The following is an 18,525-nucleotide window of genomic DNA, read 5'->3' as shown; positions in this document are numbered from 1 at the left end:
GCAGAGAAAATAATTGTTGCTTTTCTGTTGTGAAACAAAACATGTGACGTGATAAAAGCATTTCGGTTTACTCAGACTTATACTTTGAGCATTTCTGGACCGTGGCTACTCTTATACTAATAACTTAGAGGTCATGCAAAAAAACCTACTTTGACTGGTTTAGAAAAAAACCTCTGTCTTTAAGACTATTAAATAGCTAAACTGCAGTGTTTAAAATATTCGCTAATAATAACAGGTGCAGAAACTCTTTAAACAGCCTTTTTCTTTTAAATCTTTTACAGTACTTGCATGGAAGAAGTGCCTCTATTGGACAATAAACCTGCTTGTACCTGCATGAAACCTGAGATTCAATTGGACCTGCTCCTGCAGTGAAATTAGACAGAGAGGCAGACAGAGAGAGAAGGAGGGGCGGAAGGGATGTCCCACTCGGGACAGCTGTGAAGTATCTCTTGCTCTCGGCATCAGTGACCCACCTTGTGATACAACTGCAACGAGTCGACATGGCGTCTCCGAGGCACTACGGTCGGTCCTCTGTGGACATAGCCAATGTGATGCAGAAGCTGCAGGGTAAGTGACACTCTTTGGCTTTGCCGGCATGCGAACCAAACCTCCTCTCCTCCTGCACTACTGCACAGTAATATTGTGCTGATTCAAGGCTTGGCTCGGTGCCCGACTGAAGTTCGCCAACATTTGCAAGCCGGAGGCTCTCACACACATGCACACATACACACCACCTGATGGACAAACTCAAACTCCTTTGTGCTAGATTGTCTTTTAACTTATTATTACTGATAAAAATTAAAAGAAAGTACTGCCCTTGAACACGTCGCGCCGTAGAGCACATTATAGGGTCGCATATTTGTATAATTTGATTCAATGTGAACGTCTCTTTTTATTTTTTTCCACCAGCTAATCTTATTTGAAACAATAAAAACATTCCTGCAACATCCTGTGACTAAGCTGCACACGGTCAAGCTGCATTGTTTATTGTTTCAGGTTTGAAAAGTAAGATTTAATTTAATGAAACAGTTTTCATCCAGTCTGGTGAAACTGGATCTTATCGAAGCATGATTTGCTGAGATCAGACTAATTTTAGGCATTTGTGTATCATTTAGTCATTAGCACCTTAAGAATTTCCTGTTTAAGTTGATTATTGATGATGTGGTTTGACATTCACAGAATTAACTGATATAGCACTGAGCTAAACTCGATACCATTTGTGCCCTTGGCGAGCAAAAATGGTTGGTAGGATGAAAATATGAGCTGTATGGGTACTTTTGAGTGTGTAGGATACCTGGAAACATCTGCGTGTGAGGTGTGATGGCGTGTTACCATAACTGCTGCTTGAAACATTTGCCTGTGGTTGTGCCAGTTTTACCCGCTTTCTGCTGTAGAGAGAAGCAGTACTTCCTGTGTGCTCATCACTAAGGTGATTAATAAATATCCTTTGTCTTTATAGCTGAATGACCTTTTTTAGAGAGAGTGGAAATGACTTGGTGTAAGTTTGCATAACTGTGCTTCAAGTCAGTAAGTGGAAATAGTTTTTGTGACAGTAGCTCTTGGTGGACTGTTGATGGCGAGCAGCAGGGCTTTTCTCTGGTAATCAAACACAGTTTCCCATCATTGAAAGCATCCTACAGAGGTTTACTGCGGATCCGCTTCGGCTTCAGCAACAGCGCATGAATTATTGACTTGAGCAAAGTCTATAATGTTGTGAATCACTTTAATTAGTAGCCCACATTTTGTGTTTTTGTAGATTTGTGCAGAGGCTTCATAAAGTTATGAACATGCCTCCCCCTTTAAAGCAATAACTCGTGTTTTTGCTGATTTCACGTTTGAAATTTTTGCTATGTTTGCTATCAGGAGCACATGGTGATGGACTGACAGGTAGTTGCTCTGCTTTGGTACACCAGAAGCGTGGCTGCTGCCAGCCGTGTCTTTTGCAATAGGTTCTTGTGGGTTTCACAAATGTATCAGACAGGAAATGTGGAAACAGCTAGCAAATGATTTGACATATTTAATTACCCACAGCTCCTCCAGGAATCAGATTTTAGAGCTGATTAGTGCACTTTCTTTGATTTAAAAGAATTATGTGACACATAATATATATCTTACAAAAGTAACCTAAATAGTAAACAGAGTCCACCAGTGTGTAACATAATTGGAGGATGCACACAGCTGTTCTCTGAAGGTCTCAGGTTCCAAGTGAAGCATAGCACATATATACAGATGTGCACATTCTCATGCACAAACAAGAAACATAAACAGATCCAGCGGATCCATTTTACAGGGATCCACCTACTAACCATTGTAGCGTTTTCTTTCCTTAGTAACTTCTCAGCTCAAATATTATTGAACAAACTGCATCATGAAGACCAAAAAAAAAAAAAAAACACAGGTAGGTCAAGGTTAAAGTAGAGGAGAGGTTTGAAGCCAGGTTAGATTATTAAACGATATGAAAATCCATCTGAATCCTGTTCAATAAATCATCTACAGACGTAGAGTGACCCTGCAGGCCATAAGGTTTTCTGTTCAGATGAGACAGAGAGGACCGGGCGTTCAGCTGTTGGATCATTTCTTATCCTGCTCGGTTGCTCATGGCCTGTCAGAGCTGACCTGAAGCTGTTCTTCACTAAGTGGAACAACATAATGAGTGGGCTTTTATAAGACTCCCAGGTGACCATCAGGTCAATGAAACCAGGCATCTACTGCACAGTATTGCTAAAGGTATCATCTTCCTAAGATCACCTTAAGCACTTGATTACCTTTCTGATGGTCCAATGGTTGGATGTGATGTTTGTTCACTTCAAATTGATCCTTATGATCTATTTATTCATTAAATTATGATTGCATAAATTATTGATGCTCATTATGGTATGCATTTTACCAGTCATAGAAATAGAAAATACTAACTAAGGAAGAATGTCATGAAGTTACTTATTAGATGATGCCACTAATGTAAGAGGATTGAGTGTTAAAATAAGTTTAAACTTCTACCTTTGATTTTAAAACGAGTAAATATTCATTACTGTTCTTCTTTTGCTTGCTTTGGATATAAATTTATTTTTTTGTATATTTATTTGTTTTTTCTTTTATTACACTACATTCAATAAAGTCAAACTCAAATTAGTTGCCAAAAATATAATTACTTAGGAGATGCTCCACATAAAGGTATCAGAAAATTTCAACCTCAACGCGTTCTTCGTTTTCCCTCAGAATGAATTATTTAACTAAACTAAAGTCCAGGACTTCGGATCAATCTGGGCTCATTTTGCAGCTGAAATCTAAATAAATGTTTTTCTGTTATTGCTTTCAAATTATTCAGCTACATTTCCTCTCTTTTGTGTTTTCTTGGGTAACACTTTAGCAAGATTTGAGATTAATCGCTCTGTCACATTTGCATTCTTTCTTACATGTTTACATTTGGAAATATTACTGCTAATTTGACGTTTATCTAATTTAGACAAAATCCTGGTGGTGTGACTGTGGATGAAACACAAGTTGTGGTACTTGCTCTGGCCAGAACACCTTCTTCTGCATGTTTGTTGTCCCCTAAGTGACAAACTGCATTTTTTGTATGGATTATTTCAACAATGGCTTTATTCTCGACTTTCTTCCAAAATGGAGTGCGCGACTTGTGTTTGCTCTGACAGGAAAATCTCACATGAAGTTACAGCAAAGAACTGCAGTGTGGCAGGTGAAACAAGGTGTAGGGAATATTTAGGTTTTTCCTGCTCCCCCTATTGATGACAACTATTATGGTCCTGCAGGGTCTGTTTGCTTGTAAAATAAAAATATAACATACATGTGCTCCCCTTAGTCTCGTCAAATAACAGGATCCAACATGTCTCACTTACCCATGAGTTATGTTGTAATAGTTGATCTTTTTTTTTTGGATACTTATGTTTTAATAGAGAAGAAACACAATAAACAAATCTTAACATTAAGTGGCGCAAAGGTAAACTTTTGTAAATAATTTAATAATTAGTTATTTTGAGCATTTGAACTCTCTGCGAATCATTCAAATCAATCAAAATGCATTTTTATAGCACCTTAAAGTAACAAGGCATTTCAAAGTGCTTTACATCATAAAAACACAAAAATGCAAAGTCATAGACCGTGATTACACATCAGATTATTGACTAATGTTTTATGTTTGTATTTCAAAAGCAACTCTAAACTGCTGCGTTTTCAGTCTAGATTTAGAGGAACTCAGTGTTTCGGCTGTTTTGAAGTTTGTTCCAGATTTGTGGCGCACAAATAAAAAACGGTCCAGTAAGATTTTCTCATAGCTACAAACAACTTCCTGCATATGAAAGAGGAAGTAGCTTTTCTGGGACAGGACTTGTATAAACCAGTATTAATAGAACCTCATGATTATTTTTAACATGCAAGAAAAGCCTTTTAGCGTGCTGTGGGACCTGAAATAATAAAGGCATTTTCTGCATAAAACGATAAGCTATTTACTTCATTCATTGCTGTCCATGTGTTACATTCAGAGCAGTAGAGTGGTTCTGTTCTCTGCTTGCTGTTTGCAGAAACAATGGATGTGCTTTAGAGCTTTCACATGACGCTTTGCAAAGGGAATCCCTGTGTGGGTGTGTCCTGTTTTCTCGTCACAATGGCGTGGGCTCGGCGCGGGGGAGAGCAGGTGGTACATGTCATTCAGCAGCCCCAGAATTAATTATTAAAATGACTTGCACCAGGACCTGCCTCATGCAGCAGCCTTTGTTCCGTCTCCCAAATCTATAGGTTTAAGTCTCGAGACTTCGTTTAGCTTGAATGAATCAAGAGCAAGTCGGGTCAGTGTTGATTTTAAAACGATACTGCTACGTCAGGAAATGTTTCAGTCATAGAGGATTAGACATGTCTTATAGGCAAATATGGCTAACACACACACACAAACTAAGCTTAAATCGGGATAATGCAGCCATGGCTGTGACGTCACACCCTCCTCACGCACCGATTGGTTGAGCCAACCTCCTAGCTGAGCCCTCTCCAGCCTCAGATGGTATGATGATACAGCGAGGCAGTGCAGCTAGGGCTGTGCACATCCACACAGCCATGGCTCCTCTGGATGGGAACAACACAGGAAGAAGGAAGGATGGGACTATAGATCACCCAACCTATTAGAGTTTCTGCTTTGCCATCTGTGTGTGTGTGTGCGTGTGTGTGTGTGTGTGTGTGCATGTCTGACAGTGTGTGAGAGGGTCAGGGAGGAGGGGACATTTTCATCACAGCCTCCAGCAGCTCTCTCGCTTTCACCGGGGAAACCAGGCAGCCAGATCTGTTTTGCTTCCTGCTGGATAAAAAGGAGGGGGTGAAAGGACAGCTGTGTTTTTCTTTTTTCTGTCACGTTTTGTCCACTGTGGACCTTATGATTCCCGCCGTCGACACACGTACCGTGTGAACACCGTGGAACTCATGAGACGCAAAGGACGAGAGCCGGAGAGTGGGGTGTAGGATGGCTCACTGTAAGGATGTTTCTGTCAGAAAGACTTCTTTAAATCTGGTGACAGGATTTTTTCAGTATCTGCGTGGTAAGTAGTGCGGCAACAAGCTGGACGTTGGATCTTTTAAGCTAATAAAAATATGCTAATGGTTTGTAGGTGTATGAACTTTATGCTCAAACACAATATTATGTGTGTGCTGCCTTATTTCCTTATTTATTTATTTATTTATTTATTATTTGCGTGTGTGTGTGTGTGCGTGTGTGTGTGTGTGTGTAAGTGTGTGCGTGTCAGTATGTGTGTGATATGCTTCACTGGGCATCCCCAGTGCATCAGTGATGAAGCTTTAGCCTGTAGGTCAATGATGTCTTTGCTCCCTGTACAGTGTTCGCATCGCTTCCTTAAACACGTGATCGCTGTCTATATATTTCTGGAGTGGATGTTTAAAAATGGCCACTCCAAGCAGTGCAGCACTAGCCAACCGGCATGCACGACACAGTCCTCAACGCGACAACGGCGCCACAAAAGCACAGAAATGTGCTTCTTTGTTATAAATGATGCATAATGCATGAGGTGTTGTGATTGAATGTGTTAAGAGACCAGAGACAGGCTGGAGGTGACCTGAACATCACATGTTGGCTCTGAGCACAGAGGGTGGAGGGTTTGAGAGAAATTTTCTCTCGGCTCCTTTTTAGAGCTCTTGTCCGCAGCATTTGTTGTACCGCTTTTGTAAATCATAATTTTAAACATTGCTAGTTATGCTTGTACCATGTATGGTGGAGTATTACTCTAATGCAGCTGGAGACCTGAGAGAAGTTATACTTGAACAGGGGAATTTAAATAAAAAATTATATTAACTATCTTTAAAAGATTACACATGACAACAACTGTTGTGCAGGTGTTGCATTTACCTTTTGTATCATGTTTTGGGTATCCATACAGTGGCTGAAAGAAGTATTCACACTCCTCAAAAGTTTCTTTTTTAACCTAAAACACAAACATCACTATATTTCATTAGGAGTTTGTGATAAGCCAACAGAAGAGGTGCATAACTGTGAAATGAAAATAAAATGGAACATGGTTTCAACGTTATCGAATCAACTAAAATCTTTCAAGTGTGCCTTAAATTTATTCAGCCCTCGTAGCGGAGAGCAGAGACTCTGTATCCCTCTGAACACATCATGTTGAAACATGGTGGACGCAGAATCATGCTTCATTTCCCCAGCATGGACAAGTTAGACAAAGTCAGTAGAAAGATGTATTGAACTAGATACCAGGTAGTCCTGAAAGAAACCCTGTTAAAGGCTGCAGAAAACCTGAGACTGGAGTTGTGATTTATCATCTTGACAATACAACCAGAACTGCAATATAGTAAAGATCAGTGACTCCTGTCTCCGCTGGCCTGTAAATTTAAAATGAGTCTCTGCTTCAAAACACGGAAATGTAATGATCAACCTGTTATCAGGACATCTTGATGGCATAGTGAAAAATATAAGATTAATATTATATCATATCTTATTTGTCATTATGGAAAATATTGACCAAGATAAGGACTGTGATTTATCTGGATAGTAAATTGTTTACTTTTTTTTTTTTTTGCAAAAAACTGACAGTATAGTTTGATTTATTAGTCTCTTTAATTGAACTTTTTTGCTTCATTGACTCATCCAAAAGTCATCTGTAGTCAGTCGTGTTAGAATAAGTATTTGAACTTCATGTTTGTTACTTTCCAGATGAGCAAGAAGCCGTGCAGAAGAGAACCTTCACAAAATGGATCAATTCTCATTTAGCAAAGGTAAGTGTCAACTGCTTCCCATTGCACACACTGTTGCAGCTGTTACTTATCTGAAGTTGAAAACGGTGTACATTTCAGGAACTCAACAAAAGTCAACTTGCACTAATATTACCTGAAACCTGTTCTCCTTCTACCCATCCTGATTAGAAATGTGACGTATTGTCATTCTTATAAACATCCTCTTTCATAAGTGGTATTTTTGTTTTTTAACACTTGTTAAAATAATTGGAGATAATAGATTTGTCTGATGCAGAAATGACTTTAACACTAAGTACAACCCCTCTGATTATTCACTGAAGTGCAAACAGCAGCATCGTTTGCCCCTAATTCCTTAACACTTTAAATCAAATCAGGTTAATGGAAGCCAATGTCTTGGCAATCAAAGTTTGGTGAAGCAGGAACATTTACCCAAGACAATATTCCTTTTCTGTGACAAGAACTACTAAAGGATTTTTGGCATGACAACACAAAGACCATTTGTTCAGTTTTCAAGATTCTCACAAGGGGGACTTAAAGTGACAAGAGCCTGGATAGATTTAGTGGAGTGTGTTTGTGTGGACATGTGGGGTATTTAGTGGAATAACTCAGATTGGTGTGTGGTGTATGTATCTGCATTGGAGTTCTCCTGCTGTGTGTGTGTGGGTAGGTATTTGCTGTACTGTTTTGGTATTCATGCTTATTGTGTGTGCCTGCATGTGTGTGTGTGTGGCGAGTGTTGGCAGGGACAATAACGTGGTGTGCAGATGGAGAACAAGAGGGTGAGGACAGTTCCCTGTAGGCAGTCGTCTGCTTCTGAGTTTCATGCTTCTAAATTAACAGGCACTCAGTTCACAGCAATAACACATGCTCACATGTTGTGTTATAACACATTTTGTCTCGAAAGGAATAAAATCTGAATTTGATTAGGTGCAGCTTTGTGCTACAGAAGCATTAAATCTCCTGGTGAATTTAGTCGTTTGAAATCATTTTCTGGTAGGTTGGAGATCTGGCAGAGAGATTTGGTTTACTTAGGCTGTTTGTTGGGCCTGATCAGCCCACAATAGTTTAAGCTTGGTTTCACAACTTTAGAAGAATCTGAGTTATGTGGTGGGCCAGCACTGGGACACTCTGCTAGTCCATTATTCATTATTCATTCATGCCCAGCTCACCAACCGCGCATACTAATAAGGATAATGTAATAAAAGCCTATTGATGAGCAGTTGTAGAGTTAATAATGAATTCCTGTTAATTGTTTCAGATAAAACTGAAGTTTCTCTGTATAGGTGTTTTTTTTTTGTTTTTTTTTTGCAGCAAAGCGTAAATTATCTGATTTGTCACTTCCTACGGCTGTCACATTTTCCTTTCAGCCTTTGTGTCCACTTCCTCTGATTTTCTACAACCAAGCATCTTTCCAGGAGAGTTTTTCCAAAGTTGGGAGTTTCATGTGACTGAGAAAATTAAGTTTCCAGGGTGGGGATTATTTTCAGCTGACCGTTTTTTGTGCAGATACGGTGCATCGCTGAAGTATTCATAGGTTCTGAACTTGTTCATTCTTTCCCACATTACAACTCCAAACTTTTTTTTTTCTTGTGATGAACCAATACAAAATAATTTGAAATCGAAGGAAACCACATGGTTCTGAAATTGTGATGGACAGTTGTATTTAGTCCTCATAGCAGATTTAGTATTTAGTGGGAACACATAACAACAATCAGCTACTTGACCTCTGCAGCGCTGTTTCCGTAATAATTTAGCAGGGCGCTGTGGGTGCAGATATTACTTCAAAAATGTGATTGTCTCGAGAAAAAGACAGTTTGTTGTAAAGGACTTCAGACCGCTTTGCCCCAAATAGGCAGCCATTGCAATTCCACCATGCAGTATGTGGAGTTGGGAAATGACCTGGATAATGTGCCAGAAAAAGTATTCCCACGAGCACTTTTGCTTCTTAATTAAACTTTGGCTTTGCAGATTAAACGTTTATTTTGTCTGAGACAATAGATTATAGTGTCATTTAATCTCTTTGAGGCTTTGAATGTGTAAATAAGATGATATCAGGAGACTGTGTCCTGTTGGGGTTAAATGAGCGCCGTAGCCTGAGGACTGGGCATCGCGCCACTGCTGTGGAAAAAGCACCATCTTTTCAGCTGCAGGGAGGCTCAGTGGTTGCTGCTAACAAGTCTGTTTCTCACCAACAGCATTCGGTTCTTCCTCATCCCTGGTAATGGGCTAGAATACTAATGTTTTTTTTTTTATCACAGTGTGGACTCTACAGCATACAAGCATTTCTTTTCAGCTCTTTTATAAACTGTTATGTTTTGCTTTCTTTTTTCCTCTACCAGCATAAACCGCCACTAGAGGTGAACGATCTTTTTGAGGACATTAAGGATGGGGTGAAGCTCTTGGCGCTGCTGGAGGTCCTGTCTGGCCAACGACTGGTAAACAAGAGTTTATTTGTCTTGTGTGGAATTTAATCAGAACTTGACTATTTCTTGAAAATATTTACTTTTTTATCGGGATCGACCGCCAATCCTAGTTATAGTGAAAGTTATGTGTGCAAATCAAGGTCATTGCATGGCATTTCTGGTCAGATTTTTCTAAGCATCTGAAACATTTAATTATGATGACTCTTACTAGGCTGCAACAATTCAGTTTGTGGTTTGTCTTGAAGAACAAAGTTATCTATTTTGGAATCACTTTCAAGAATTTTTTCTGATCTTCTCTGCTGTGAGAAGCACTTACCACATGTTTTTTGATCTTACTGTTCATCTGTCTGACTAGAGAAACACACATCCTTACACTCTCAAGGGCACGCTAACAGTTTGACCCAATTTGTTTTCATATATCCAAACCTCCTTGTATCTGTAAAATGATAAGATGTCTTTGGGGTTTTTCATACTTCTATTTTTTTATTTTTATTTTTTGCATTGTTGTTTGATTCTCCAAAACTGGGTTTCTGTAAACAGAAGTTAGAAACACTACGCCTTATTTTTTTTTTGGAAAACAGCACATTTTCTGCCTTGACATACCGACCCACTATAAAAAATCTTCCCTTCTCACACCTGGCTTAGGTTCTACCAAACCTTGGATGTGTTATATTTAGGTATTTTAGCAGGAAGGTCACCTGGAACTAACTTGCTTTTTGCAAAAGTAAATCTAATTTCAGAAAAAAATTAACTGATTCCTAACTATTCTTTCCTCACAATGATTCATTCTCACAAGTTAAAAAATTTGCTAAAATCCCCAGACATATCCCATAAGCATTTTATGCCTTTAAATGTTTTCATATATCCAAAATTCCAATCCCAAATTGGCTAGCTCCACTTAAGTTACTATCTCTGACATTATGTTAAAAAAGCTAAATTAAACTGTCTCTATGCAATGTGTATTTGAATCTTATGATCAAAATACACTGAACTGAACAACAACGCTTCCTTGGTTTGCGTATTAATTTCACATTTCTGTCCTCTTTGTCTTCAGCCCTGTGAGCAAGGCCGCCAGCTGAAAAGGATTCACTGGGTTTCCAACATCGGCACTGCACTCAAGTTCCTCGAAGGCAGAAAGGTTAGCATGAAATTATGGCGCTTAATGTTTTATCCGTATTTCTGGAAGACAATAAAAGCTCTTAAAGATGCAAGAAGGAAACTGAACTGTGAATGTGAAATAAAAAGAGCCTCATTCAGCGCTTTGAACATATATTTTTTTATTTTTTTAACTAACAAATTGAAAGTGTGGTTATTTATTTTGATTGTATTCATTTTTATATAACTAAATCTTACTGTCTTTGCAATTACTTATCTTTTTAACTGAATTCGAGTAATTCTTCACACATCTAATAAATTCACAACATCATCATTTTTATTCACGTGTGTTTGAGGTTTATCCAACACCTATTCAGTCTAAGAGTCAGTGTAGTTTTTAAACCAGTATTGACTCAGGACTTCAACACATTTGACCCACAACATGTTGGGGTTAAATATTGTGACCCCAACCTAATTAACTTTATTAATTATATTGATAATTAAAGATCCAGATAAAGTTAATTATCTTTCAGATAATTCACACTCGGATAATTCGAGTGAATTATTTGAAAGTTGAAACACATTTATTGTTGATTAGTATTTAAATTAATTTGTAGTATAATGCCTATTTTTCTTTGTCAGGTTTTTATTGATTTAGCTAAGGCAACAGTAAAATGTGAAAAAAAAACTCTGATCACAATAATATATGGAATAAAACATTTTAAGTGCAGAAAACCCACAACCATTTAGGTAGAGTGCTTCATATCCAGAGCAAAACACTAATGTCCATATCTTGACTAGCTAAAGATGCATCAATCACAATTTCTTAGCAGCTAGTGGCTAAAATTACTTAAACTTCAGTCTTTGGATGCAAATATAGATCCCTTAACACTTAGATTTCAGAAAAGCTCGCAATGCTCCCAAATCCATCATGTTTACTAACAGGTAGAAGCTAAAAGCTCCAAAGGGTTTACTTCATTCAGCCTTCCTGTTATCCGTTGACTCGCCCTCTCTCACTGTCTTGCAGGTTTAACGAATTGCAGTCTCAAGATGTAATAGAACATAAAGGTTCCTTTTAAGCAGCCTGTTAAATATTTTATTCTTCCTCTTAGTCAATTCTTTTAACTTTTTACTTAAATGGAAAATAGCTCTTTGAGTCTATTTCCCCCAGAAACGTGTAAAGTAGTTACAGAAAGTTGGACAAATACAGAGGATGATGAAAGCAGCAGTTGGCAATTTCACTGTCGGTGCCTTGATTAAAGCTGTTCCTTCTGTTCTGTTGTGTTAAAATAACACACAACTGTATGTCTCACTACAAAAAACAAACATGCACACATTTAGATGAATGATTGAAAGGCTCGCTGGAAAGCATGACGTTTAGTTCCGTATTTGTCAGTGAGCATATAGTGTCTCTTTCTGCAAAACATTAACTTTGTTCATGGAGGCATGACAGGATTTCTTCATTGCATAACCCGTCGCTAAATCTCCTGTCCTACTTTCCGACGGATTCCCTGAGGACTGAAACTTATATTGTTGTGATCTCTCTCCCGTCACGTTTGCTTTCAGTCTCTGTACCGAGGATCACCGGTCAGTTGCTGTTGAACACCTTGTGCCGTCACACGCAATGCTTTCATGAAGTGCATGATGTGTATTTTGCCAGACTTGGGAGAGAGCTGCAAGTGTTTCTGATAGCCTGCATTTTTATGCATTTTGAGTGGAACCCGACTGACGCGTGGTCTGGGCTGCAGTTTAGCTGCTCGAGTGTAGAAACTTAAATCCAGCAAGTTGCCGCAGCTCTGCAGAGCAGCGTTTGCAATCACAGTAGTGCATCTGCTTTTCTGTCGACTTTTTATCTGGTTGTCTTCTCAGTCATGCTTCTGCCTCTGACAATGACGCTATTTATCTGCATCAAAGGCTTGACTTTGATGACTTTCATTGTTGTTTTTGGTCTGAATGAAAACCAAGGAAAAAATTATGTGCGAGACACTTTGGGTTTCTCTCCCTAACGGTCTAAAAATAAATTAGGGTGTTGATATTTTTTCTTGCTTTGGTTTTAGATCAAACTCGTCAACATCCATGCCACTGACATTGCTGATGGGAGGCCGTCCATCGTCCTCGGTTTGATATGGACCATCATCCTCTACTTTCAGGTAATTCTATATCAAGATGACCCAAAAAAGGACTAAAGAATTTGTCCAAATGGTTGTTTAATCTTAAAGTATGACAGGATTTACTGTCAAGATCTTATAATATAGAGAGTCCACAGCATGAGATGTTCAAGTCCTTTTCAATTTTTCAATTAATTGCACAATGTGTGGCAGTCCTCAAACCTTTTGCGCCAAGGAGTGAATGTTTCCAACTACCACCATACTGACATGCATTTTAAAACAACCCAACTTTTAAGAAAAAAATATTTTCATTGGCTCTACACCAAGGCTGTCAAACTCATTTTCATTTTTAAAATCACAAATCTTCTCAAAGGGCCAGTTGAGCCAGAATATATTCATAAAACCCATCAACAAACTGTTAAAATAGTAACGAATAGCTGCCTCTCCATTTGATGAGTTAAATTAAATAACATTGAACGTCTTTGGCAGCGTACAAAAGGCATCCCACCAACTGTACTTGTACCACAACTTGAGACTGATTGGCTCTAAGACGTTTGCGCGCAGCTAACTTTACCTGAAGCTGATATCAGCAGTCAGGCAGACTCATTACTGACATTTTGTCCCCCCTTATCTTCTTTTGTTTCTCAACCAGATTGAGGAGTTAACCAGCAACCTGCCAGCTCTACAGGCGTTATCCAACAGCAACTCGTCCGTGGACAGCACAGCCAGCTGTGAAACAGGAAGCCCTCCCATGAAGAGGAAGGTCACCAACAAATTTCAGGGCAATGCTAAGAAGGCTCTGCTCAGATGGGTGCAGTGCACAGCCGCCAAGTACGTCACACTTTTGAGGTTTCCGATTTAAAGTAGAAACGTTAATCCGGTTGATTTATCAAAAAGCTCTGTGCTTACTGGCGTTTTAAAAGTCCTACAAGCCGGAGCGGCTCACCGTTTTGTTTTTCAGGGATTTTGGAATCGAGGTGAAGGACTTTGGGTCCAGCTGGCGTAGTGGCGTCGCTTTTCAAGCGGTAGTGCACGCCATCAGGCCCGATCTGGTGGATATGGAAGTGGTGCGGCGGAGGAACAACAGGGAGAATCTGGAGGAAGCTTTTGCTCTCGCAGAAAACGAGCTGGGCATTCCTCGCCTGCTGGATCCTGAAGGTCTCCTAGTTTCTGTTCTCTGTTTTTTCTTTTGCCTTAAAGGTTTTTAGTGTTGCTAACTATTCTAAACAGGTAACACTGGTCAACAGTTTGTTTTTTGTTTTGTTTTTTTTAGATATGACAGAAGTACAAATAATATGAAATTCTGTCAAACAGATTTACATTAATGTTCCTCATACTAAGAAGGCCAATGTCACCTTCCAGAGGATTAAAACTCAGTTTTACCAGCGTGCAGACTGTGAGTGAAGGGAAGGAAAGCAGCCTGCAGTGACTCTGCAGTCCTAGCTTCACTTACTGGAGATGCTTTAAAACACACAGAGCTGCATAAGAATATGTGGCTGCAGGAGCCTGGCTCTGATTTGTAGTGTCAGGCCAGCAGTGTGGATAAAAGTAGACATGTATAATTAGCTGACAGCCTCAGTAGATTTAATCTCTGGAGGGAACGTCTTTTGTTCCGCTGGTTCCAGATGTAAGAGCTTTGTTGCATTTTGTCCCTGCTTCTGCGCTTCAGTTTTATTGAAGGCTTGGATTTTCTTCTGCTGTTCAAGGTTTATTAAAGCAGCGATTAAGATCATGTTTGTGTTGCTCTGTAGATGTGGATGTCGACAAGCCGGATGAAAAGTCCATCATGACTTACGTGGCTCAGTTTCTCAAGCATTACCCAAACCCCCAACACTCCGAGGGTGACGGACAGCAGGACGAGGTACTTTGGTCAAGTTTATCATTTTCTCAGTCCGGGTCATGCAGTACAAAGCACATTTTTTATTTCAGGACATGAAGTAACATTTACTCCATGTCTCCTGTCAATAAGCCTAAAACTCCTGTGTTGTTTGAATATATATGAATAAAGAAAAACACCCTCTGGAGAGGCTATGCACTGAAATCCACTTTATTCATTCAAATTGTCATTTGATAGAATAAAACTTTGATCTTTTATTACAGGCATTAGAAATGCACTGATCAGAAATCTGTAGCAGATGTAGCATCTTCTGACCTTTCCTAAAGTGGGCTTGCTGGAACATGTCCAGACGTCCCGTTCCGGTTCTGGTCACCATTTGATTTCTCGGTGCATCTCTAATAGAAATCGATGCCAGCTGAGTTTTTATGCTTTATTTTGTATCAGCACAGACTTATTTGATTTTCTTTCCCCATCCACTTTTGTTTTTGTTTTTTGTTTTTTTGTACATCAAGCTGCTTCTCGGCTCTATTCCGACTTTTGCATTGTCAGTGTCAGTACTGCAGGTGAGGGTTCAGGTCAGAGTACTGCATGCTTTCTGTTCGGAGTGTGCGTTCCCTCATCTCATGTTTCCATTCGTTCCACTTCTGTTTCCTTGCTGTTCTTATGCCTTTCTGATGTGTTTGCATTTCTCTTGATGCTTTCCTGGAAAGTTTGTTCCTCAAGATATAGAGCAAATGCTTGAGGTATGTTCAAATAAATGCTTGAGTTTTCTACTGTACCGTTTGTTTAAATCTCTGCTTTTTCTACTTCTGTTTCTAAAATTAACTGTTTCTCTTAATGCAGATCTTGCTTCTGTGTGCAGGGCTTGTTAATTTTAATGCAGACTTTTTAACCTTATCTTTACATTCCTGTCTTAAAATGTCATTTAAGTGTCCCGGTTGCATGTTAATTAAGGGAAAAAAACGGGTTTTGGATTAAGTTTGAGCTTAAACTGAGCAGCTTATCATTTGACTGTGACAGAGGGAAGAGAGGAAGATGCTCAGAGAGCTGAAGGTGTTTTTGGATCAGCTGGAGAGAGACTTGCTGCGAGCCCAGGCTACAGAAGGAAGCCTCACTGACAAATACCAGGTGAGTTTGATGAGAAAGGGAAAAAAAAACGCCACCTGTTCTGAACGAGGAAAAGTTGTTGCAATAATTGTGTCTCTGTGTTTTGCAGGCATTTAAAAACTTTCATGTTCAGTATGAAATGAAGAAGAAGCAAACGGATCAGCTGCTCCAACCTGTTCACAAGGAAGGCAAACTGTCAGTGGACCAAGCTCTGGTCAAGCAGGCCTGGGACCGCCTGTCTGCCCGGGTAATTACACTGCATTCTTCATCATTTATAGGACATAGAGCGGAAAAGTTATGCTGACTAATTATGTTTTTTGTTGTTATTGATTTTTTTAATTTACATTTTCCTTTAAAGCCCAAACTTCAATAGTTTAGCTTGAATCCATATTTATTCCCACCTGTTCCTGCTCATTCATGTGAATTCCCATTAATGTGATACAATGGCTAATTCATTATTACATTTTTTTTTATTAATAAAAAACATGTAAGGAATCCTGTGGGTTAGTACAGGCTGGAATTGAACATTTTGACTTGTTTACTTGCAACTTTGGCATAACTACACCTGGACTACAAAACTGCTCTGAGGAAAAAACATGAGAGATTCACAAAACTGATTTTGTTTTGTGAATCTGAAAATGTCATGACTTTTTCAGCAGTTCCACAGCAAATGCAGTGACAAGAAAAACACTATAGAAAATAAAGAAAACATGAACAGACTGACAAAAAGAATACAAACTATCCAGCACCAGGAGAAAAAAACATTTACGTTTAAAAAGTGGATTTTGCATGATATGTCCCCTTTAAGGCAGGCTATTTATTATTTTCTTCAATTAAAAGAAATCTCTTTGTTTCCTCACTTCCAGTGAAGTTCGGTGTCGTGCCGAGGGGTTGAATGAGTGTGTTTATTGTGGAGTGGGAGTGTGGGAACAGAGAGCGTTTTGTTCACTAGATACTCCACTTCTTTGGGCATTAGCAGCTTGTTTAGAGTGGAATAATCTGCTGTTGCTGCGCGGTTGCTTGTGAACATACAGGAGCTCTGTGTTTAGAACAGCTTCTTCCACTGTCTGATCTTTTTTTTTTTTTTTTTTGCACTGGGTGTCAATTGCAGCTGTTGGACTGGCACATTCATCTGGACAAGTCTCTGCCCGGGCCGCTGGGCGTGATTGGAGCCTGGCTTCACCGAGCGGAGATGGCTCTGCGAGAGGACATCCCCCTCCAACATGTTCACGAAGAAACCGCCAACGTTCTGCACAGAAAACTGGAGCAGCACAAGGTAAAGTGTCTGCGCACCCATCGATGTTGGCATTTTTAATTAGATTAAACGTTAGTGAGACTATATTTGTCTCACTAACTATAATTGTCTTTGTGTTGCAGGAAGTATTGAAAAGCCTGGAGTCCCACAGACAGACTTTCACGCAGATCCACAAGGACAGATCAGTGAACGGGGTGCCGGTGCCGCCCGAGCAGCTCCAGGACATGGCAGAAAGGTGTGGCGCTGTTTCCTTTTCCCTCTAGTCATTCAACTGTTGCAGCAAACGACACGGTCTTTGATGTCTCTTTAATATTCAGGTTCAACTTTGTGTCAACTTCATCACACTCTCACTTGATAAAGCTGGAATTCTGGGAAATAAAGTACAGACTGATGGCGTTTCTGGTGCTGGCGGAGGCTAAGCTCAAGTCCTGGATTATAAAATATGGCCGACGGGAGTCAGTCGAACTCCTGCTGCAAAGCTACCTTGTGAGTCGAAATTATTTACATCGGATGTGTTCTGTTAGAGCGAATCAGTTTGTGTGACAAATCGTTTCCTGTTTCTGTTGTAGAGTTTTGTTGAAGGCCACAGGTTTTTTGACCAGTATGAGATCATCTTCACAGCCCTGAAACAAGCTGCAGAGGTTTATGTGAAGTCTGACAGCTCAAGTAAGATTCTAATTCATTTATCTTACTGCATACTGCGATATACTGGGATACATAAACTGAGCATTTGTTTGGTCTATCGATTTTATGTTACAGGGACTAAAACCTGTAACAAAGGTAAGTCCAGAAACGATGTTTGGGAAATAAAAGGTGCCTGTTTCCATTCCTTTCTGTAACTCTCGGTCTGTTTTTGGCTTCAACCATCTTTTGCTTCCAAAAACTAAAAAGGTCATGGTGCATTATGCATGAGGGAGTAACTGTAGTTGCAATGGTATTTTAGCATGTTTAACAGTCCTAACCCACTGCAACGTACAAAAGGATCAACATGCAGAATCATTTGCAGTATGTTACAGAGCCTCGCCACAGTATTCATACCACCTGAACCCGCATCACAACCTGGAACCTCAGTGTATTTTGTTGGGATTTTTTTGTGACAGACCAACACAAACCAATGTGTAATTGTGAAACTGAAGGAATTTTTTTTTAGCCTTGAAAATCCTGAAAAAGTGGCTAGAATTTAGATTCAGTCCTCTTAAATGTAAATAAAATCTAGTGCAAACAAAAGTCACCTAATTGAGTTAGCATGCATGTATTTCCATAATCTATCTGTTTATGGAAACACATGCGTGTAAGAAACTTGTGAGGTTTCTTGCAGGCATCATCAGCATACAGGCCAGGGAGAAATTTCTGGAGAAGTTTAAAGCAAGACAAGCTTATATAATAATATCCTAAGCATAAAATTAACGTTCTTCATGTCCTACATGTAAAACTCCCTGTGCAGTGGAAAACTAATGCAGAACTGGTGCATTAGTT

At 39.4% G+C, this 18,525-nt stretch overlaps 1 protein-coding gene across 1 annotated transcript in view; it reads left to right on the top strand.

The window, feature by feature from the left end:
- Nucleotides 1-345: 345 nt before the first annotated feature.
- syne1b (spectrin repeat containing, nuclear envelope 1b) overlaps nucleotides 346-18,525 on the top strand; it is a 99,263-nt gene continuing 81,083 nt past the window's right edge. The window contains exons 1-14 of the mRNA XM_088002672.1: nucleotides 346-567; nucleotides 7,184-7,245; nucleotides 9,564-9,659; nucleotides 10,702-10,785; nucleotides 12,800-12,892; nucleotides 13,503-13,681; nucleotides 13,812-14,008; nucleotides 14,602-14,711; nucleotides 15,708-15,815; nucleotides 15,904-16,041; nucleotides 16,906-17,070; nucleotides 17,172-17,284; nucleotides 17,367-17,535; nucleotides 17,619-17,715. Coding sequence (XP_087858798.1) covers nucleotides 501-567; nucleotides 7,184-7,245; nucleotides 9,564-9,659; nucleotides 10,702-10,785; nucleotides 12,800-12,892; nucleotides 13,503-13,681; nucleotides 13,812-14,008; nucleotides 14,602-14,711; nucleotides 15,708-15,815; nucleotides 15,904-16,041; nucleotides 16,906-17,070; nucleotides 17,172-17,284; nucleotides 17,367-17,535; nucleotides 17,619-17,715 — 1,678 coding nt within the window. The 5' untranslated portion in view covers nucleotides 346-500. The remainder of the gene's footprint in view (nucleotides 568-7,183; nucleotides 7,246-9,563; nucleotides 9,660-10,701; nucleotides 10,786-12,799; nucleotides 12,893-13,502; nucleotides 13,682-13,811; nucleotides 14,009-14,601; nucleotides 14,712-15,707; nucleotides 15,816-15,903; nucleotides 16,042-16,905; nucleotides 17,071-17,171; nucleotides 17,285-17,366; nucleotides 17,536-17,618; nucleotides 17,716-18,525) is intronic.

The sequence above is a fragment of the Poecilia mexicana genome, unplaced genomic scaffold (assembly GCF_051168715.1).
Source record: "Poecilia mexicana isolate PSO_F unplaced genomic scaffold, ASM5116871v1 scaffold_22, whole genome shotgun sequence".
Classification (NCBI taxonomy): Eukaryota; Metazoa; Chordata; class Actinopteri; order Cyprinodontiformes; family Poeciliidae; genus Poecilia; species Poecilia mexicana.
Note: the sequence above shows the minus strand (reverse complement) of the source record. Positions and strands in the feature narration are given on the sequence as shown.